This window comes from Chionomys nivalis, chromosome 4, assembly GCF_950005125.1.
Source record: "Chionomys nivalis chromosome 4, mChiNiv1.1, whole genome shotgun sequence".
Lineage (NCBI taxonomy): Eukaryota > Metazoa > Chordata > Mammalia > Rodentia > Cricetidae > Chionomys > Chionomys nivalis.
In genome coordinates this window covers 13569506-13593439 of record NC_080089.1, presented here as the reverse complement: position 1 = coordinate 13593439, position 23934 = coordinate 13569506, and the positions used below count along the sequence as shown (strand labels likewise).

At 38.9% G+C, this 23934-nt stretch overlaps 2 protein-coding genes across 4 annotated transcripts in view; one reads left to right on the top strand and one right to left on the bottom strand.

Annotated features, from left to right (window-relative positions):
• Positions 1–9631, bottom strand: part of Ccdc82 (coiled-coil domain containing 82) — a 35294-nt gene extending 25663 nt beyond the window's left edge. The window contains exons 1-5 of one of the 3 annotated variants that reach the window (XM_057767576.1): positions 9550–9631; positions 9118–9262; positions 7407–7488; positions 3716–4485; positions 3089–3281 (exon numbers count right to left, since the gene is read on the bottom strand). In XM_057767576.1, the coding sequence (XP_057623559.1) occupies positions 3089–3281; positions 3716–4471 (949 nt within the window). In that variant the 5' untranslated portion in view covers positions 4472–4485; positions 7407–7488; positions 9118–9262; positions 9550–9631. Of the gene's footprint in view, positions 1–3088; positions 3282–3715; positions 4486–7406; positions 7489–9117; positions 9525–9549 lie in introns of those variants that run through there. The other 2 variants (XM_057767575.1, XM_057767577.1) reach the window with 2 other exon arrangements.
• A 109-nt stretch (positions 9632–9740) lies between these two features.
• On the top strand, positions 9741–12610 carry Jrkl (JRK like). The gene has a single exon (XM_057767582.1). It carries the CDS (start codon positions 10196–10198, stop codon positions 11768–11770), a length of 1575 nt encoding a protein of 524 aa, XP_057623565.1. The 5' UTR covers positions 9741–10195; the 3' UTR covers positions 11771–12610.
• The last annotated feature ends 11324 nt before the right edge of the window (positions 12611–23934 follow it).

Below are 23934 nucleotides of genomic sequence, written 5' to 3'. Positions count from 1 at the left end.
CAATATAGGCTCATCAATTGTAATAGAGGTATCAAAGTGGTCTAAGGTCAGTAATAGAGAAACTGCCCGGGTGCGGGAGTACACGGCAACTCTAATTTCCATCGACAATTCTCTAATTCCCAAACTGCAATTAAAATAAAGTAAGCAGAGGGGAGTAGGCAGAGAAGGAATTAGTAGCAGTTTACACATACTGGACTGCACATATCTAACACAGTCTAGATAAAGAAATCATTACGATGGTATATCTCTTAATTAAGTATTCTTTTGATGCAAATGCCCAAGTGTTGTTATTAGAAAGTTAGAGATTAACTTGGAAATGTCTTGTTTTTTCCCTTAATTTGTTAAGTTTCTGAACTATGAATCATTTTCTTTTTTATCGTTGTTGTTGGTTTATGTGAGACAGGGTTTCTCTGTAGCTTTGGAGCCTGTCCTGGAACTAGCTCTGTAGACCAGGTTGGCCTCAAACTGACAGAGATCCACCAGCCTCTGCCTCCCAAGTGCTGGGATTAAAGTTGTGCATCATCACCACCCGGCATGAATCATTCTTCAACCTACTGTATCATTACAAATTGTGGAAAATAAGTCAAACTGCTATTACTTAATTTTAGTAAATATGACTTTCCTAAGATAATATTTAGGAAGAATGTATTCTTTAATATATGAACCTGTTTCTATGAACTGTAAATCACCATGAAAACAATCCTTGAATTTATGTAAAATTATAGGGATCCGATATTTATATTTAAATGTACTCCACGTTTTCAAATTTTCTTATTTAAAATTATATTAATTACATACACACAAAAAAAGAAAATTTCCTATTTTTGGTAGGCTTCATTGTTTGTGTGAAGATTCAAAAAGCTTGATAAAAACCAGCTTTAGAGAAAAGCCAGTTTTAGAATAAGTATACTGTCATCATCTATTAAAGATACAGTAAGAGCCATACAATTATCAATACTAAAGGAGTATATTTTTCTAACATTTTCATTGATTGTGCAAAAGTACAACTGGCAAAACAGCTACCCCTTCACAAAAAGCACAGCACTGGCACCAGACGACAGTGATGGCAGTCACCGCAGGGAGGCACAGCGATAAACACTATCCTTTTAGGAATACTCTTGATGTCATTAATCTTTACTGTAATGAACACAAAACAGAATGGTGGTTCTGAGGAGAACTCTCTCATGCAGCCCCCATAACTAAGGCAAAGCTTCATCTGTCATGAAACAACCACTTTCACTTGAAAGAAAAATGACAAACTAGATATTCAATTTTTGTCAAATGTTTTCTCAAGAAAGAACAATATGAGCCTCTCACTGTAAGTATAATTTGCTATGTTTGTTGTCAATAAGTAAAGCCAAGATTTTAAGTAAAAATCACAATTCTGAAAAACTTGCAATCAGTAACATGTGTTGGATTTTTGTGTATTAACTTTATCTGATGGGAATATACATAATTATTTTGGAAATACTACAAAAATGATCTTCCCATTTTCAGCTATATATCAGTAGCAAACTGTTTCATGTACTTCAACAAAACATATTATAGATATAAGATATATGAATCCAGCTGCCTTTTAGTAAGATCACATTAAATAAATCTAATGGGGCAAGAGAGGTAGTTAAGAGGTTAACAAAGCTTACTAGTCTTACAGAGGACTGGGTCCGGCTCCCAGTACCCACATCAGGAGACTAAAACTGCCTTTAAATTTAATGCCAGGGAACCCAGTGCCCTTTGCTTCTGTGGGGACATGCGTGCATGCATGCCTATTGTGCACATAAACTCATACAGGCACACACATACAAATTTAGAAAGACATCTTCAAAGTGATTTCAAAGAACAGAACAATGCCAGTCTCCTATTTTGAAAAATAGCTATTTTCTATACAATGTTTTTGTCAATATAGTAAATTTTTAAATGTTATTTTAATAAATGTGTTTTTGATTGTATTTACAGTGATAAATACTGACAAAGTTAGCCTGATGAAAACAGATGGCTGTTTACTGGGGTCCACAGTATTTAAGAGGGCAATGAATTCTTGAAACCAATGGAAGAAACTTTTACTGTCAAATTTAAAATATCCAAACACAAACTCACAGCTCTTTTTTTTTTTTTTGATAAAAGACATTAAAAAGTTTAATCACAATTTCCCCTTAATTTGTAAATAATCAAACTTTCTCTTTATCTTCTGGCTCTAGAAATTCATGGACAAATTTCCTAAATTCTGATTCTTCAACCATTGGACATTGAAGATATTTAATAAACTATCAATATTAATTTGCTAAACTCACAATATTTACATCTAAGCAATATTGTTTTATCTTTAAGATGTAAACAAATCATTTAAAAACTATCTTTCATCTACTTTTTTCTATGTGGCGGACAATGAGAGCTGACGAGAGGCCAAGGAGAATGGCACAGGAACTTTCAACTGGCGATAGATCGAGAGAGAGACAGAGACCCAAATTGGAGCAATGGTCTGAGCTCTTAAGGTCCAAATGAGGAGCAGAAGGAGGGAGAACATGACCAAGGAAATCAGGACCACGAGGCGTGCACCCACCCACTGTGACAGTGGAACTGATCTATTGGGAGCTCTTCAAGGCCAGCTGGACTGGGACTGAATAAGCATGGGTTGAAACTGGACTCTCTGAACATGGCGGACAATGAAGGCTGATGAGAAGCCAAGGACAATGGCACTAGGTTTCGATCCTAATACATGAACTGGCTTTGTGGGAGCTTAGCCTGTTTTGATGCTCACCTTCCTGGGCCTGGATGGAAGTGGGAGGACCTTGGTCTTCCTGTAGGGCAGGGAATTTGGACTGCTCTTCAGTATCGAGAGGGAGGGGGAATGGACTGGGGGGAGGAGAAGAGGAGTGGGGATGGGGGAGGGGAGTGGGGGGAGGGGGCAATGTGTGGGAGGAGGGGAGGGAAATGGGAAACGGGGAGCAGTTGGAAATTTTAATTAAAAAAGAATAAAAAAAAAAAAACTCACAGCTCTTAACCAATGATTCAGAAGATGATATTAATAGGCTTTGATGCTTTATATAATGATGTGAAAAAGACACAATTGTCTTCATATTTAACTTACAAAGTGAATTCTGTTTTACTAATTTCAGCTGTGATGTAGTCAAACTTTCTCCTTGTTGACTTTTACTCTCTTCATCTCCTTCCTCATCTTGCACTACAAAGTCATCAATCATATAGCCATCTTCATTTCCATCTCTGTAAGCATCCTCATCCACATCTTCATCAGTACTTGAACAAGATTCCTTTTCAGAGTCCTAATTAAATGAAAATAAATGCTTCAGTAAATATTATGGCTTTAAAAAAGCCAGGATAGGTATAAACTTAAATCTGAAGGCAAAAAAGATCCATATAATTAAACACATTTTACGGCAAAATATTGAGCTTTTGAAATTGAAGAACTGTATACTCTGGTGATGTAAAATGTTTAAAATAAACATTAAGAATATGAGTAATTAAGAATGGGAAAGACAATCCAGAACAACAAATAGTCTTTCAATATTTTTAAAAGAGAGTGAGGCTCACAATAAATTATTATTACTAAATATAATAGTACAATATTCACGGATGTTTCTTTAAAAATTCTAACATTGGAAAAAGAATAGATTCTGTACTTTAATATCTGTAAAAAACAACTAAATGACTTTCAAGTAAAAATTTAACAACAATAAACCAACAAAATAAAACACACCTCAAAACCTCTACCACTATTGCGTCTTTGTCTCTGGCGTGATCTTTCTGAGAGTTCCTTTAGCTTCTGGTGGTGTTCTCGCTTTTGAGCAGCCAATGATTTTTCAGGGGTTGCTCCTTCCATCTCCAACGAAGAACACTCGTCTTCGACCACCCTGCGTGGACGTTTAGCGCCTGCTTTCCTAACGAGGATGTCACTGCCATCGCTCTCATCACCGTCGTACATTACAGCAGACAGCCTCTTTCTTCTTCCTGGCTTGACGCATTCATCTTCCACATCCTCCTCTGTGACTTGTTTGGTGTGCTTGCTGGCATCCTCCTCCTCTTGACCTGGCTGAGTTTCATCATCTGCCAAGTCATCATGCTCACTTTTGATCATTTTTTCTTCCTCTGTTGAACTGTTGTCGGTGTTTCTAAGAGGCTTACTGCTGTTTCCCTCACTTTCAACTTTGATTAATTTAAGCTCTGTTTCCTTCTCTGGTATTTCATTAATACCAGGCTTCTTGCTACTCCCAAGCTCTTCATCACTATCAATCCTTTCACCACTCTCAAGCTCTTCATCACTATCAATACTTTCACCACTCCCAAGCACTTCATCACTATCAAGTTCAAGTTCCTCATCACTATCAAGCTCGTCATCACTATAAAAAAGCTGTGAGATACTTCTTTTAGTCCGACGCCAATCAACTCGAGATTTTTGCTCAGGTACTTGGGTTTTAGAATTTCTCCTTGTTTCATGTCTTCTAACATGTACCATTTTCACTTAAGCTTCTACAAAATACAGGTATTAGGAACATAACAATGACAACCATATTATAGCAATGAAAACACAGCACACATCAATTTAACTTCATTAAATGGCTCACAAAGGCAAATCACATGAGATGTTTTAGCAAAAAAACCCCACAGAACAGTCAATGTACAAATAATTCATAAATAACTATTTTTAACACATATTGCTACATGTTGTGCTGAAAAAATACACAAGAAAATCATAGTCCTGTGTCCTTTTAGAAAATTGTATAAAACTTAATTAAACATGCAAACATAATTAAGAAAAACTCAAGGTGGTCAGTATTAAATAATAAATATAAATGTTATAGAAATGTCAATGTGCAGAAAGATTAGTATGGCAAGTAATTCACCAAAGACCATTATGAACAGAGTTGATTAGGCACAATTTTCAAGGACCTGCTTGATTTGTAAAGAAATAATGGAAAAGTAATTTCTGATAAGTAAATATAATATGGGCAAAACTCTGGCACCGATAAAGAACATGACACACTTAGTAAATAGGTGTTACTAAAAAGGGATAAATAGCTTCTGTCACGTAAAAAGGGAGACAAGAATAGAAAACAATGATGGAATTATAAAGACAGGGCTGCGAGATGGCTTATCAGGTAAACTGTTGTAATGAAAGCATTAGGATCTGGGCTGGGGTCTTCATCACCCACATTAAAAACTAGCTGGTTCGGTGCACAGCAAACCCAGCATTGGATGTCCGACAGGACAGAGACAAGTGAAACGCCGGGGTAGCTGCTTAGCCAGCTAGTTCACTCAAATGACAAGTTCTAGGTTTAGTGAGAAATCTTGTTTCAAATAACAGTGATAATAACAACAATAATAGTAATAATAATAATGAGAGAAATAATCAAAAACGGTATCTCTACATCCATCTTGATGTCCATATACACCTGCACTGTCAAGCAAACTCACATACATTGCATATATGTGTTCAACACACATACACTGAATTACAAAGATAATCCATCCGCAGGCAAAGAAGGACTTGATTTGGAATAGAAATAACATGAAATTTAAAGGCTCAGCCACGTTACATGAACAAAGTATTAATGTAGCAATTGATATAAAAAGAGATACAATACAATGCGGAGAGCGAGCCTATCTGCTGAGACTGTGGCCGCTACACTCCTTGGTGAAGTAGAGACGGGGTTATATTGCTCTCAAAAACTACAGAACAACTCAGCAAAACTCACTAAAAGTCCAATAATGTAGTCAAGTGAGAAGTCTGCAGGAAGAGCAGCTTTGTGGTAAAGCAGAGCATAGTACAGTGAAGAGAAATCACAGCTGTCCCTTTGTGATTTTATAAAGTATTTTCCACTAAATTTATCACAGGCATGTACTAAACTACTGACAGGAAAGCACACAGAAATTTAGTAACTCATATGTGCTTCTGTGGTTGCCAAGGAATAGAAGTAGAATCATAAGGTAACATGACGTCATAGTACATGTGTAAGAGCTTATGGAATCATAAGGTAACATGACGTCATAGTACATGTGTAAGAGCTTATGGAATCATAAGGTAACATGACGTCATAGTACATGTGTAAGAGCTTATGGAGATTATAATACTCTACATTAGCACACAATATTTCAGGTCTTTCTATATATAACAGTATTAAGGTATAAAACAAAAAATAGAACGTTAAAAATGAATCCAAGATTACAAAAATAATTACACTGCTTATGTTTTATATGCCAAACATGAGCTTCAAACACCCACTTTATTTGCCTCAGTTCGAAGAGATTGTTAGAAGCTTAGAGAAAATAAATATTTATAAGATAAGGATTAACTATCATTGAAAATATTAAAAAATATGTGACTAGCTATAAAGGTTGTATTAAAACTACAAATCCAAAATAATTTTAAGCAATGTTGTCAATACTGGACCATTCATAGTGTTCCAAAATTATTACTTGGAGGGGGAAAGAATATATTAAGTGTACTAATTCTGATATGACTATAAGGCAGTATGCCTTCCTATATGGTAACTTCTCATATAAAATCAGAACAACAGAAATTATTAGATTATACACCAAAACATGACCTGTGTAGATAGCATCGGCTGATTGTAACTTTTTGATAGTATATAATTAATTTAACAGTGATAGCATCAAATGCCAATTAGTAAATCAAATGGTTTATTTAAACTACAGTTGGTTATAATCTACATAAGTGTTACACTGAAGCCAACAAAGAGAAAAACAATAAAGATATATACTGAAAATTATCTTAAAAACCCTAGATTATTCTTCAAAGCATACCTTTTGCATACTCCACCACTTTACAGTATGTCCATCTAATTTCTCCCATAGTTTTGAGAAGATTTTTTTTATTAAACACTAGAATAACTAGGAAACTTATGTTTTGAAGTTATATAGTAAGGTATTTGTAAGCACATATAAATTTTCATAAGCCAACTTAGTATATGTGTATTACACAATCATAAGATTTTCTAGGAAACTGGTTTGAATTGGGAGAAATAATGAAGAACACGTCAATAAAAAGACAAACATGGTTTCAATAAGTACATGAAAGTAAAAATGGACAGTAAGAAGTGTCCAAGTGAACGATGACTTTACTTTAGTCCACACGGCAGGTCCACACATGCCAGATTGCTGCGGTAAAACTACAGCACTCTCAAAGGACATTTATCTTACAATGGGTGATTGCAGGACAACAGCAGAAATGATTAAGACCTCTAATTAAGACTATTAGTAAGACATGTGACTCTACATAATGAAGGTATAAAAGAAATCATCTATATTTAAAATTGATCAGTATCCCTTTCATCTTTATTTTTAAATCCTATCAATGATCTTCCAAAGAAGATACTATTATCATCATATACAAATATTAAAGCCAAGTACATAGAGTTTAAATGACTTACCAAAGATCACAGAGCTTGTCAGTGACAGAGCAGGGTTAGAAACCAGGTCTCCTGATACCCGTCCAGTGGTACACACTGACTGCTGGTAACATCATGTAAGTACATGTAGTAAGAATTAACATGTAGAAGTAATAGTTTATTTCTTAGTCATGCTAAATTTTAGTTTCAGAAAACAACCATCAACACGGTGAAAGCTAACAAACATGCTTTTCTAAGATTACCTAACTAAATTTAAGTGCCCATGGTTTAAGTCAGAAATTTTTGAAAATTATCCATTAAGTAAGGAAAAAGTATACAAGAGATGGAAGGCTGCAGACTTTCCTCCACATTTTATTGATGACATCAATCACAAAATTTATGGAGCTTTTGGTAAGGTCCAAAGCAAAAATTCCTACGGAAAAATGAAGACTTTGACCTTTTTGAAGGTATATTTTATTTAAATTAAGTTTCATTTGGCAAACTACACATTTGCCAGGGTTCCTGTCTTATTTCAAAATTGTCATTTCTATCAATAAGGTAAAAATAAACCTGCTATCAAAAAGGAGATTTTTGAATGTACTTAGCTCTTCTTTTTAAATTAAGGACAGCTTTACTAAATTATCTGGGAGGGAAGATCATCAGAGGGAACAGGTGAGTGACCCAGGGGAGTCAAATGAGAAAATGAAGCCAAGTTAATAGGTAAGACAGCTTCATGTCTAGAATTCACCTGCAACAGAACCCATGCAAATAGGTATAAATTTCGTTTATGCCGAATTAAAAACTTCAAATGAGAATTTTATCAATATATCTTACTTTCAGAAAAAGAGAAAAACAAAGACTCCACCAGAAAGCATCAAATAAGTGAATGAAGTCAATACTATCATGTGCTTCATGGTTGTCATGGAAGATGGAACATATTAACTGGGATGTCTGTCAAAGGATGTGTTCTTTCAAAGTAAGTTTACAGGTAAAAGAAGGTACTGTGTTGATGACACGTGAATGTCCCATCAGGAGAAATATTTTCTTTTAGAATTTGAGGTTAATTTATACTCAAGAACAATCTCACACCAAAGTCACCTACTTGCTCTACAATGTAGGCAGATGACAGTTACTTATGTCTATGCTACTTTTGGAAATCCTGCCAGAAGGGATTAATTTGTGAAATCTGTAGAATATTAACCCTCTTTTATGTTTTTTTTAAATATGGTGGTTTGAAGAGAAAATATTACAAGCTAAAGAAAGGTATTAACATTTATCAAAATGCCAGCACATGTTCTAGAGCAGTGGTGCCACTAGAAGAAATAAATGCAGTCTCTGCTCCCAAGGAGCTCACAATCTTATAAAATTACTAGGGACATGGAAATCAAACCAGTACAAGAAAAGATCTGAGGGCCGCATGCATGATTCTGCTAAGTTTCTGTCACATGGGTCTGAGTCAATCTATCATCGTCCTCCCATTGGCAGGAAATAGGGCAGCATAGCACAACAGGAAAAAGGAAATGATGAAGTAAAGCTTTAAGAGGCAAGCCAATGCCTTCCATTTGACATCACAGTTCAATACTTCCCAATCTCGTAGAGAGGGTCCTGCCAGCCTGGCATCCAGGATAACTAGATCACTCATTAGCATCTGTCACAGGGGCTGTGCCTCCCTAAATTCAGCAAGGATGAATGTCCGAGAGAAGAAAAAATCCTTTGAGGTGTGAACACCAGGGTCACAGTCATGATTACCAACCTGGCTTTCTGGCGGGACTAATTCCCCAGATACAGGAAGCAGGTGCGCAGGCCTCCAAAAACAGAGCGGTGGCTGCTGTCAGAAGACAGGAACCGCTGACCCAGCTTCACAAGACTGCCCGAGGGCTGTGCATCCAGAGAGGGGTCTGCAGAGACAGGGACCGGGAACAAGGTCTGTGCACTCAGACAGGGAGGGTGTGCTGAGGGGTGCGCTCCCAGGAGGAGCTGCGCACAGCCAGGTCCGGGGCTGAGGAAACACCCGTGGACGGCTGCGTTCTCACGCGCGCCCCTTCCCGCGTCCGTGACGCACAGCTAAGGGATGGCAGGTGCCCTCCGCGCCGCGCCGCTCCGCCTGGGCTCTGCGGGAGGCGACCGTGAGCAGAGCGGAGAATTCCCGCCAGGAGCCTGCAGGGAACCACCCGCTAGCGCTCACCTTTCAAAACGCCTCCGCCTCCACCTCCGCCTTCGCTTTCGCTTCTGTCCCCGCCCCGCCTCCGCCTTCGCTTCCGCGTCTGTCCCCGCCCAGCTGCCACCCCGCCCCCGCCCAGATTCCCTTGGCGCCACGGCCCCCACTTCCGGGAGGAGACGGAAGTCCCGCCTCCTGGCGGGGCAGGCGCGGGGCCGCAGCGCGCGAGCTGGGGCGCGGCTTCCGGGAGCGCGCGCGGAGGGAGGAGCGGCCGCGTCGCCTCAGTCGGGGAGCCGCTGCGGTGGGAGTGCGGGGTCGGGCGCCCGAGCGGCTGCGGGTGGAGGAGACGGAGGCCCGGCTGCCTGGGTGAGGGCAGCCCGCTCCTTCCGCCCTGCGCCGGCTCCGGGGCGTGGCAGGGTCAGCGGAGGGCCTGCATCCGGGGCCTGGGCGCCCCGGGCTGGAGCGGGAACTGCGGGACCTGCCGGCTTTGTTATCCGCGGGGAAGAGAGGCAGCCCCCGCCTTCCCCCTGGCCCGCAGATTTCCCGTCACCTGCCTTGCCCTTGCCAGCCCAGCCTCGCGTCGCTTCAGCGGCTGAAGCGACGGGGTCGAGTGCTCAAGACTCTTAAGTCTCAGTAAGGATTGCGGCAGTGTGAGCGGGTGCCAGACCTCGCCATGTCAGGGAAGCGGAAGCGCGTGGTGTTGACTATTAAAGATAAACTTGACATAATAAAGAAACTCGAAGATGGAGGCTCTTCCAAGCAGTTGGCGGTGATCTATGGAATTGGTGAAACAACAGTTAGGGACATAAGAAAGAATAAGGAAAAGATTATAACTTATGCAAGCAGCTCTGATTCCACAAGTCTTCTGGCTAAGAGAAAATCTATGAAGCCATCCATGTATGAGGAACTAGACAGAGCAATGTTAGAATGGTTCAATCAGCAGCGAGCGAAAGGGAATCCCGTATCTGGACCAATTTGTGCCAAACGGGCAGAGTTCTTTTTCTACGCTCTGGGAATGGATGGTGATTTTAACCCTTCTGCTGGTTGGTTAACCCGCTTCAAGCAGAGGCACAGCATTAGAGAGATTAATATTAGAAATGAAAGATTAAATGGAGAGGAGACTGCTGTGGAAGATTTTTGTAACAACTTTAGAGATTTTATCGAACGTGAGAATTTGCAGCCCGAGCAGATCTACAATGCAGATGAGACTGGACTCTTTTGGAAGTGCCTACCTTCCAGGACTGCAGTAGTTAAAGGTAAATGTGCTGTCCCTGGGCACAGCTCCTTGGAAGAAAGAGTCACTGTTCTGTGTTGCACCAACGCAACAGGCTTACACAAACTTAAACTTTGTGTTGTGGGCAAAGCAAAGAAACCTCGCTCCTTCAAGGCGACTGACACCTTAAACCTGCCTGTCTCTTACTTCAGCCAGAAAGGTGCGTGGATGGATCTCTCCATTTTCCGGCAATGGTTCGATAAGATTTTTGTGCCTCAGGTTCGAGAGTACTTAAGATCTAAAGGCTTGCAGGAAAAGGCCGTGCTCCTGCTGGATAATTCCCCAACACATCCAAACGAAAATGTCCTGAAGTCAGATGATGGCCAAATATTTGCAAAATATTTACCACCTAATGTAGCTTCATCGATTCAGCCCTTGGATCAGGGAGTCATAGCAACCATGAAAAGAAACTATCGAGCAGGTCTTCTCCAGAACAATCTGGAAGAAGGCAACGACCTGAAATCATTCTGGAAGAAACTGACTCTGTTGGATGCACTTTACGAAATAGCAATGGCATGGAACTTAGTAAAGCCGACTACCATTAGCAGAGCTTGGAAACAGATTCTTCCTGCCATAGAAGAAAAAGAGAGCTTGGACTTTGATGAAGAAGATATTTCTGAGGCTACTGTGGCCACCATTTTACAGCATACCAAAGGACTGGAAAATGTGACTCCTGAAAATATGGAAAAGTGGCTTGAGATTGACAGTACTGAGCCAGGTTATGAAGTGTTAACTGACAGTGAAATCATCAGACGAGCCCAGGGTCAGACAGATGAATCCAGTGAAAACGATGAGGAAGGGATTGAACTGATTCCAGAGAAACATATAAATCATGCAGATGCTCTCCAGTGGACTGAGAACTTACTAGATTATCTAGAACAACAAGGTGACATGATTCTACCTGACAGACTGGTAATACGTAAACTTAGAGCCACCATCAGAAATAAACAGAAGATGACAAACTCAAGTCAATAGCAGCATTTGAATTTTATCATTGTTGTAATAATTGTATTTGTGTGGCACTTTGAAATGTGGCTTAATTTTCTTCATGTCAAACAATCCTATAATATACATACAAAAATGTAACTGAAGTGGTTTGAGGATTGTGTCTTATTTGTAAAAACAACCACTTCTGTGTAGGTATAAATGGTATATTCATATTTGCTTCTGTAAGTCAGTGATCTAAGGGTGGCATTTCCTACAAGTTCTAGCTTTAAAAGATAGATAACAGTGAGCACTTTCCCTAATTCTTTTGCTTGAATTGAGGGCTGCAATAGAAATCTTTTCTTGTACTAACCATCTTAAGTGGTTATCTGGCTTTTGTATTTACATAGGTTGATAATTGCTAGATTTCAGGATGATATGTAATGATTTAAAAATGAAGTTCAATAATGATGGTGGAAATAATCTGAATTATAAAAATAACTTAGAGTCATATTTCTGTTTTTTTATGTTTTTGTTGATGGAAAAGATAATCCTGGAAATGAGTTATATGTAAGAAGTAATTGAGAGAAACTGGGAAGGTGGCTTATAAGAGAAATTTTCATCTCTTCATTTGGAGGAAACTAGGTGTTAAAATTTTGGGGAACTAGATTTATTTATACAAAGAAAAATTTTTTTATTTTGAGTTGGATGACAGTATAGAATTATTTATTTACCTAATTTTTCATAAGTGTTTTTAATTATTACATGTAATAATATGAACTACCATAAATATTTGGGAAACATCTGAAATCTGAAATTTAATTTTTTTTACTGAATATTTAGAAATATCTATAACTTGAAAATTTTGTCATAGTTGGCTGATTTTATTCAATATAAAAAATAAAGTTTTTATTTTAGATAAATCATGTGTTTGTATTCTATTTTTTGAAGAAAGCACAAATAACTAGGAAATGCTCAAGATAAGAATTCTTTTAACACATAAAGGAATTCTGTAGTTTGTTCTAAGAGTTTCGACAATTTTTTAAAAATTCTGTATATCCATGATTGATGTGGGATGTCCTTACTATATATGTGTTGCTTTTATTGATGAATAAAGCTGTTTGAGCCAATGGCTTAGCAGAGTAAAGCCAGGTGGGAAATCAGAACAGAGATAGAATAGGCAGAGTCAAGGGGATGCCATATAGCTGCCGAGGAAGGACACTTCGGAACATTAACAGTAAGCCATAGCCTCGTGGTGATGCACAGAGTAATAGAAATGGGTTAATTTAAGATGTAAGAGTTAGGTAGGACTACTCCTGGGCCATCGGCCAAACGGCATTGTAATTAATATAGTTTCTGTGTGATCATTTGGGTCTGGGTGGCCGGGAAACAAACAAGCAGTCTCCATCTACACATGATATTGGTTCTTTTTCTGGATTTACTTTATTTTTCTTCTTGTTTTGTTCTTTAAATGTGAAATGCAGCTGTCGTGATGCCACCTAGTGGTCAAGTCATGCCTACTGTTGAGCTGTTTGGTTTAAAATACTGTGTAAAAGATTCACTGTGTCCTTGAATCCTGTGATTATCTCTAGGCTGGGAAACTGCTCTTCTACGGTTAGCAGCTGTTTGCTGTCTGAAATTTACACACTGGTAAGTTAGCAGTTCTGTATTGGTCCAGAATGCTTAATTTTAAGTTACCTATTCTTGAATATTGTTCTAAGTTTTGAACTTTTATTGTTTAGTCCTCTGAATTATGAATTAGATGGAAATTGTTATGGTTGTCTCTTATGCCAGGTAAGCATTTAAGCTCAGGTGTTTGACTCCAAAGGCCTATATAGTTTTTATTACCTAATCAATTTAGACTAAACTCTTACTCTTTCCCAATCTTCAGTATTTATCATTTACAGCCTCTCCCTCACTTGCCACACATATGTGAGTTTTCTAACCTGTTTGTTCCCCATGCATTGGTGGTAACTATTGCCTTTCCTTTGTCCTTTTCATGAGTTTGTCTTCCTCTCTGTTTTGTACTGCTGTTAACCTTTTTATACAGTCATAGCGTTTGAAACTTGGATTGTCTGCTTTGGTTTCCAGGTCACAATGCTCAGTGAGAATCCTTTCTCACTCTAACCTAGTTAAAGCCAGTATTGGCAAAATGAGCAGTTTGTGTGCAGACTGAAGTTGAAAATCCTAATATCATCATGGAAGTTTTTGTAGGCCAGAGATACTGAAAATCAACTCTGTAGGAAGCACAGCTTCAAGCAGGCATTAGAGAAACCTGGCTTGTCACTGATGCCTGGTCACCTGGAATGCCAGAGAGGAAGTGCTCAAACATCCTGGTGAGTCTTTGCAGTTCTACCAGGAGCCAGCCTCCACCCGAATGCCCCAATTTCCTGAGCATTGTTTAGGACCTACTCCTGCAGTGAATAGAACACATTCTTATGAAAGAGGCCCCATGTACTTTGCATCCTCTATCAATATAATCTCAGATCCTTCTTGTAGGCCCAAGCCCTGACCTCTGTTTATCAGCCAAGTTAAAAGGCTTTGATTCATAGTTTGCCCATTTGATAGATGATTTTAGAAGTTGTTTGAGCACGATACCTGCTCCCAAAGTTAGGAGTTATTAGTTCCCATTCCTGTTCACATTGCTTCAGTCAAGATGCCATTTGACTGCCTGTTAAAGATCAGACACAAGCACTTTCTCTTGTCTCTTTCTGGTGACACATGTCGACTGAGCACTCTATAGAGTATGCAGCACAGAACTCACAGGTCTCAGGGCCAGAAACTCCAGGAGAATGGATTTATTTTGAGGGGTTGTGTGAGAAATGAGAGGGTTACTTTATTTGAGCTTTATGGGGAACAGGGAGAGTGGCAGTGAGAGAGATAAAATTCTTTGTGCATAAATCTAGTGAGTCAAAAAATCTATTGACTATGTGCACAAGCTGACAGGTCTTTGGGTTTAAGATAGTGTAATAGGGGCTGGAGAGATGACTTAGCAGTTAAGAGCACTGCTATTGTAGAGGACTCACATGGTGGCCCATGACTGCCTCCAACAACATTTGTAGGGGACCCAGAGGCGTGCACACAATGCACAGAAACTCAAGTAGGCACAAACACGTACACAAAAATAGCAAAAAGCTGTCCAAAATATGCATATAAAAGAGAAGAGGTTGTTATTTAAGAGACATAAAATCAGAGTGAAAAGACAACACATTTGAAAGGAAAATCTGGTTCTATGTGAATTCACACAAAACAACTGACATTGTTTACATAGTGTGACATTCACTGTGTAAAGAAAATCAAATTTTGCTTATTCATTACAGAATGGTTTTTATTCTGTACACTCTCTGCTTTGGGATACTGGTTTTTGTTCCTCCTGGCTGACTTTATCTCTCCATGTGACCCAGTCACTCCATCTTCAAAAGTTCAGATGTAGACCTTCAGCTGAGAAGTAGGAGTCTTGGTGATACCTGAATCCCAAGATCAAAACCTCACACTTTTAAGACCAACTATACTCCTAAGAGATGTCCTTCTGTTCTCCTTGTTAAAGGCAGGGTCAGTGTTCACAGTACATAGACTCACACAGCCACGTGCAATTAGAAGCTGGGAGAAGAGTGGGGGCTGGCACTTAGCTTCCTCACTCACTCCTACTGTGAGAATTATTTAAAAATTGCCATGGAGTGATTTTTTTTCCCTTTTGTCTCTTAGTACTGAGCCATTGATGTCTAAAGATCAAGCACCATGGGATCAGTGCTTTATGGAATATTATGTTAGTGAATATATAATTGCCAATTAACTATTGCATCTGCATGTAAGGTATATTCTAGGATATGTGTGGTGTATGACTGAGTATATGTATTCAGAAAACTGCAGCAGAGAGGAAGTGATGGGGAACAAAATCTTACATGTTGAAGGTGTATAAATGAAAGAGTAATTCTGGTATGAGAAACACGGTTATTCTGTTAGAAGGAAGAAATGAATAACTGAGTTATCCTTGATGTTTTCTGAGTCTCAGGTCTCATAGTATTTCCATGGACAGTTGCCTAATGTATAGGAGGCAAAAAATACTTAAAGAATGAAAAAAAAAAATCTTAGTGTAATCTTAGCCATGGGGATAAATTGGTTTGTTTAATTGAAAGTCCAAGCAAAGCCTTTCATTTTCTGTCAGATTTCCTTCCTCCTTTTCTCCGCTAGAGGATTATTTATGAGACCTATAAAAGATCCCAAGTATCTGGAACATTTTCTATTCCTCTTCTAATTTGTGGCTATTTGCTGGGTTCGTCTTTTTCCTTTCTTCAGGCATTTGCCAAACACGGGAAGGAACAACAAACGTTAATTTTCTGCCTCTTGTCAGTCACTTCCTTTACAGTAGAATATGTGTGTGTATGTGTGTGTGTGTATGCGTGTGTGTGTTCGCGTGTGTGGTGGGCCACACTCGTCTTTGCCTGTGCTTGTGGAAGCCCGGCTGGCCAATGAGGCCGTGGGATCCTTCTGCTCTAACTCCCAGCACTGGGGCTATAGGCATAGGCCACCATATTGGGCTTTTACATGGGTGCTGGGGATCTGAACTTGGCTCCTCATGCTTACCCACTGAGCCATTGCTCCAGCCCCTAGATAGACCTTCTTAACCTCAGTGGTAGTCTAGCTGTGGGAGGTGATGCTGTATGCTATAGAACTTCTAGCAGCGTTTCTGAGCCCTGCAGTGAGACCAAACAAATAGTGCTTCCAGCACTGCCAAGTGTCCCAAAGGGCTCACAATAGTCCTGTCTCAGAACTACTTTCCCTAGGCACATGGTCTAGTTTCCAAGTTTCCAAAAATGATATCTGTGATAAAAATCACTTCCCTCTTCCCACCATCTGATGGTTATTTCTGGAGTGTTCATTTTTTTCTAATTTTGTACTCACTAATAATAGGTTTTTCTCATGGTAGCACTGCTCTTCAAGATGCTAATTCCTTTATTTGGATTAATGAAGCAAGCATGTTAGAAGCTTACCACAGTTAGTTCATTTCTCTCTTGTAAGGTTTGGCCAGAGTGTGACTTTTAAGTGAAGCTTAATGCACATCAGGCTCCTCTGTATGAAGTGAGCACATGGTAAAAGAGACTATGAGAATACCTAGTAGCTTCTTTTTCCTCAGAATCGAGGATTGACTCTAGGATCTCACATAGACGAGGCAAGTCTCCAGGCCTCCCTCTAGTGCCTTCCTTGTCTCAGCAGCTGTCTATGTATATAGTATTGGTAGGAAACAGTGTGTGGGCTAGGAATGGCTTGGGCGAATGGGGCTGACTCCCCAGGCAGCCAGCGGCAGTGCGGGGACAGCTTCATATAATAGTAGGGAAAATAAACATTTTGGTGAGTAGCCCTTTCTGAAATCGAGAACAATTATTCTCATTGAAAACCCCATAGGTCTTTTAAGAATTATCCATATGAGTCCTCACAGAGTAACTATTTAATCTAGAATAATTTTATCTAGGATAACTAGGTTGTAGTTTTTTTGTTGGTGATGTTATTGTTTTGTTTGGTTTTAAATTCCCAGGTATCTTTATGTAGCATCTTTGAGAACCACCAGATAACTTGCAAGGTTATCAGAGTAGACAATACAGGAAAGAGGATAATGTGTTCCATTGCTGCAGCATTAAATCAGGAGTCTGTATAAAGTAGCAAGGAAGCTGTAGGAGTCAGCCATGATAATGAACAGATCACCCAAAGGAAGTTCTTTACTTCCAGCCATTATCACCTGCCAGAGTAGGACTCAGCCATCCATAAGTTTAATAGAGGCCTAAGTCTCAGTGGTTTACCCTAAAGCAATACCTGGCTGCAGGAAGGACCACAAGCTGAGATTACTCGAGCATAACCCAAGAACAGGCCATCCAAAGGAAATGCCCAATGTTCCAACTGCTGTTGTTAGGATCACCTGCCAGCACACACTCACTAGGACACCCCTAAACAAATGTCAGCCAATCAGGGGTTATGAACCTTAGAAATCCCTTACTCCCACCTTTACTACTATAAAAACCCAATACTAACTGAGCTTGGGGCTCTCAGTTTATTCCAATACATTGGACATGTGGAGAAACCGAGTTAGCAAGTTTGCATAAAATAAAAGCTCTTTGCTTTTACATACAGGATTCAATCTCCTTGTTGGTATTTAGGGGACTTCACGGATTTGGGCATAACAGAAGCTATGTATGTACTCTGACTTGTAGGTTTTACAGCCCCCACTTCCCTGAGGAAATGTCATGTTCTGTCTCCTACCCCTCCCCCAGCACTGGGGAATGACAGGAGTATGTTAGAACTCACAGATGAGATCTTAAAACTTCATCTCAAGCTGGGGAGAGTAGACAGTTTTCTTACAAATATGAATATCTAACTCTTTTCTGTTTAGAGCCTTGGTTTCTGGCTTGTGGTTTTGCAGTTTTCTCTTATGGCCTTGCAGATTCTTTGCTATGTTTATTTTAATTTTCCTGGTGCTGCAGATGAGCCCATGGTACTGCATGCTGTTTAGTGTTTCTTTTTTATTTCTTCAGTACTTTGTTTCAACTTTTAAATTCAAACCATGTCTAAAATATATGAAAATAATTAAATTTTGAATATTGACTTTTATCTTGCAGCTTAGTATCATCAATCAAGCACTACTTCTACTAGTTACTATTTTTTTTATCAATTCTTTGAAATTCCCTATGTAAACTGCCATGTCATTTGTGAACAAGGGAGATTGATTTCTTTGTCTTCAGTATGGGCTTGTAAATGCCTTTTTGTTATTGTTGTTAAGACAAATTTATTTTCTTTCACAGAATTAAAACAGAGAAGTACTGACACACACTAAAGCCAAAGTAACTGTAACTGGGATTTCGAACCTTACTTTGAGGACTATTTTACAGTAATAAAGACAGCTGTCCCTGCTAAAAGCAGTGTGAACATGCAGGCTTTAGTTGACTTTGAAGACCCCAGCAGCAGATAGATCATCATTTCAGTCCTTGCTTTTTACTACTAAAAGTAAAATTTAAAAAATATTTCGAAGCTGCTTACAATTAAGCTATTCAAATCATTTAAGAGACTTAAAATACTCAGTAATAATGGTCTTTAACACCTATGTATAGAAACTGTTCTTTTTTCCTTATTCAGTTTACTGATATGTATTTTCTGTTTCATCCTTCCTTTTTTTATTTATGCGTGTATGTGTGTGTGTGTGTGTGTGTGTGTCTGTGCATCTGTGTTCAGAAGACAAGTTGTGGAGTCTTTCTCTCCTACCTCTGTGTAGGTTCTGGGGATGGAACTGTTAGATTTTCATTGGGTCAGCTCACCATCCCATTATTCATTACTTAAAAAAATGACTTATTTTTATTTTATGTGCATTGATGTTTTGCCTGTATGTATGTCTGTGTGAGGGTGTCAGATCTTGGAGGTACAGACAAGTGTGAGCTGTCATGTAGGTACTGGGATTTGAACTTGGGTCATCTGATACATCAGTCAGTGCCCTCAATCTCTGAGTCATCTCTCCAGGCCTCTTCATTACTTTTAAAACAAAACATTTCCAATCCATTATTCTATAAATTTGAAAGTGGGATTAGTCAATATATTTTGTCAGCTAAGACTGTAAAATATGATCAATAGGTAGTCATAATTCTATAACAAAATTTACATAGTAAGACCTACTTTTTTATATTTATTTTTATTCTATGTGTATGATGGACGTTTTGCCTGTGTGTATATCTGCACACCATCAGTATACAGTGGCCACAGAGGCCAGAAGAGGACATCAGATCCTCTGGAGCTGCCATGTGCATTCTGGAAACCAAAATCTGGTCCTTCATAGAAACAGCCAGTGCTCTTAACCCTTGAACCATCTCTACAGTGCAGGAAAATCTTATTTTTGAGATATGATTTTACCATGAAGCCAAAGGCTGCCTTAAACTCACGATCGCCTTACCTTAGCCTCCTCACTGCCCAGCTACAAAATAACAATTGTGCTTTCCTGTAAACAGTAGTTTCTAACTCAGGGTTTGGGTAAAAAGAGTACTTTCTATTTGTGTGTGTGTGTGTGTGTGTATGTATGTATGTATGTATGATTCACTTTTTTTTTTTAATTTGGAGAGCAGGTCAACCATGAAGAGCTGCTCCCCTTTATTTTTAGATGGCCTAACCCAAGAGGTCATTTGAAGTTTCCTGTTTTCCTTCTTTCCCTCCTGGATTTCAGAACTGACTTTTTTTTAAAAAATTATTTTATTGAGTTATACATTTTTCTCTGCTCCTTTCCCTTCCTCTCCCCTCCCCTTCAACCTTCTCCCATGGTCCCCATGCTCCCAATTTACTCAGGAGATCTTGTCTTTTTAAATTTCCCATGTATAATAGATTCATTAATGTGTCTCTCAGGGTCCTCTTTGTTGTCTAGGTTCTCTAGGATTGTGAATAGTAGGCTGTTTTGTTTCTTTATTCTAGAAACCACTAATGAGTGAGTACATATGATATTTATCTTTTTGGGTATGGGATACCTCACTCAATATGATATTTTCTAGATCCATCTATTTGCCTGCAAAAATTTCAAAATGTCATTATTTTTTTCTGCTGTGTAGTACTCCATTGTATAAATATACCACATTTTCCTTATCCATTTTTCAGTTGAGGGGCATTTAGGTTGTTTCCAGGTTCTGGCTATGATAACCAATGCTGCTATGAACAGAGTTGAGTACATGTCCTTTGGCACGATTGAGCATACTTTGGATATATACCCAAAAGTGGTACTGCTGGATCTTGAGGAAAATTGTTTCCTAATTTTCTGAGAAATCACCACACTGATATTCATAAGGGTTGTACCAGCTTGCATTCTCACCAGCAATGCAGAAGTGTTCCCTCTTCCCAACAACCTCTTAATTGTTATCAGTGTTTTTGATCTTGACCATTCTTACAGGTGTAAGATAGGATCTCAGAGTTGTTTTGATTTGCATTTCTCTGATGGTAAGGATGTTGAACATTTCATTAAGTGTCTTTCAGTCATTTTAGATTCCTCTGTTGAGAGTTCTCTGTTTAGGTCTGTACTCCATATTTTTGAGAAACAGTTAATAAATGTGACCTCCTGAAACTGAAACGCTTCTGTGAAGCGAAGGGCACAGTTAACAAGACAAAACGGTAGCCTACAGAATGGGAAAAGATCTTCCCCAAACCCACATCAGACAGAGGACTGATCTTCAAAATATACAAAAAACTCAAGAAATTGGTCATCAAAAGAACAAGTAATCCAATAAAAAATGAAGTATAGACTTTGTATTCTTAAGTGACTATTTATTGAATAGGGAACTCCATCTACAGCAAAAACAAAACAGCCAGAAAAGCAGGAAAACCAGTGCATCCTCCAGACACAAAGAACCTAAACAAATCACAAAATTCCTCCCTCTTATCTAAGTAAACAATTAAAGAAAAAAAACTTACCTTTAGTGCTTATTATGGAGCAATGGGAAACATGTAACTTTTTATATCAAAGACTACCACATCTCTTTATCATGGCCTTTCTCATTCTTTTCCTTCCTTCCCTCCCTCTGACCCTCCGTTTTTCCTTCCTTCCTTCCTTCCTTCCTCCCTCCCTCCCTCCCTCCCTCCCTTCCTCCCTCCCTCCCTCCATTCCTTCCTTCCCTCCCTCCCTTTCTCCCTCCTTCCCTCTCTTCTTTCTTTCTTTCTTTCTTTCTTTCTTTCTTTCTTTCTTTCTTTCTTTCTTTCTTTCTTTCTTTCTTTCTTTCTTTTTCTTTCTTTCTTTCTGCAGGAGAAACAGAGACAGTTTATTTGAAATTATGCCATATTTATACAATGGAATTTTATTCAGTGAATAATAAAAATCATAAAATTTGCAGAAATGGGAAGTCAACTAAGATGACCCACATTCAAATACTCCATGTTCTCTCCTATGTGAAGGCCTTATACTTACGTAAAAAGTGAGAAGGGGAGTATGATGCAGGCTGTGAAATTAAAAAAGAGATTAAAGACTGGACAGCAGAGGGATATGTGACACAAACGTGGAGGTGGGGGAAGGTGTGGGATAAAATTATTGCAGAGGTATTGTGAGAGGAGAAGGGGTTGGAAATAAACAAAAACAAACTTGCTTTGAAGATGCATGCCTTAATAAAACCTAATACCATGTGTGCTAATTTAACATTTTGCAAACATAGAAAATAATGAAAATGAGAGTGATAGTGCACTTCCAAGTGGGAAGACCATGACTTGGAGGGAGAAAGCCATTTGCTGAGCTCATCTGGAGCTCAAGCACTAAAGGCTGGGGTTTTCATATAGCACAGGCTTTTGTACTCTGTTGGCTTTTTATGTGTACTCTGTTACATTTATATCAACTTCATACATTGCACGTATCATTTTCACCTAAGATATTCATTTCATATTCCAGAACATGTTGGATTCTATGAAGTGTATCTGCACCTGGGCCAGTGGTTTCAGTCAATCAAGGCCAAAATTTCCAATTCTTATTGGCAAATGCTGATTTTATAAAACATTCCTGACATTAAACTCTCACTTCCTCTTCTGCATCATGACTGATCCTTCAGTGATCTGTCTCCAGCTAACCTGTTATGATAATGCAAAGTACTGTGCCAAATAATGACACACAAAATCCTACCAATTAAGAGGGCACTCTTGGATAATAAAAATGTTTAGGAAGGTAAAACTTTGAGAAGGAGCTACCAAGAGACCATAGATTTAATATTCTCCTTTTGCAAATAAAAATGAAGAGCCTCAAAAATATATTGCAATCACATGAAACAGGCAAATTTCCTAAGAAGACAACAATCCCAGGTCACTGAATACTTACTTATCTGTAATAGATAAAATCATTACCTTCAGTTGCTATTCAAAGTAAGTAATGTAAAAGGCACCCACATGCCACAGATATAAAGATTAAAACACAGATCCCAAATGCTCCTGTAACATGGTTGCAGGAGATGTTTTTGTAGATAAGAGTGACCATGACTGGTCTATAAACTTTTAAAGCACTAAAGAAGGAAAGATGTGATCAGAAAAGCAAGTCCTCAAGGGAGAATATGGGAAGATTTCTGATAACATCAGATGAGTTTACAAGAAGGAATGAGAGTTATCATATGTGATGCCTAGAACATTCAGTATGGCTCCTGAGTATGAGGCTCAGTTCCGAGATCTGAGAGTGCAGGGTGAGAGGAGACACAATATTGAATAAGGACTTTATTAGTGCCTTACTAATTGGAAGAAAGTTTTCTTTTTAGTGAATGATGATGTCAAGTAAATACCAACTCATGGCATTCTCAGCCTAAACTGTAGGAAGCAACAGCAACAGAGGAATGTGCGTGGAAAGAAATTAGCTTGTTCTAGGGCCTGACAGTTTTCACTCCTACAAAGATCAGGCAGCATCATTAACTCTACTGCAAGAAGCAAAGTTTAGGGATTATCATGCTTCTGGGACATATGATATTGGGGAGATTTATATTAGGAAGGACCTGCTGTAGGAATTCCTTCAGCCAAGAGCCTTTAAGATACCCACTTGGGAGTGCCCTTTTATACTATAAATGCTGATGTAAAGTGCATGTTCACCCTCTCTTCCAGCTGCTGTATTTTGTTCCTGTTCCCCATTTGTGCAGAGGACTGTGATCTGTGAGTCCTTCCTATGGGGTGGATCTGTCTAAAAGACCCAAAAGGTCTGTTGCCCAGAAGGTCTTCCACCCCTGCCTGCCTTGATATCACCTAGCCTTGATATCACCTACTAAGCAGTTTTTTTTTTTTTTTTTTTTTTTTTGCAAAAGTCTGCCACAGCAGAGCTAAGCACAGCGACTTGGAAATTTCCTAGGCTCATGCACACACCCTCCCCACTGCCACTTTCCCTGCCACTTACATTCCCTGCAACTTATGCAGCTTCTGGTTTGTGCTCCCTGCTCGTGAGCTCTGGGTTCCTTGCCCCGTATAAGGAATTGCTTTAATTGCTTTTAATTTGTCAAGCAAAGCATATTTGTCAGTATTTAACCAGGCACCAACGTGTGAAACCAAAGCAGCAAAGGACTGTTCATGCAGCTGCCAGCACCGTGACACCTGCTGGTCAGAATTTACCAAAATCTCACAACAAAAGATAATTATTTGAATAATAAAGAAATCAAGAAACTTGAAAGTTATATAATGGGAAACAATATTACCATCCAGGATTTTAGTAATCCTTTTGCTTATATTATGGATGGTTTCCTGCAAGGTTTATATGGTTT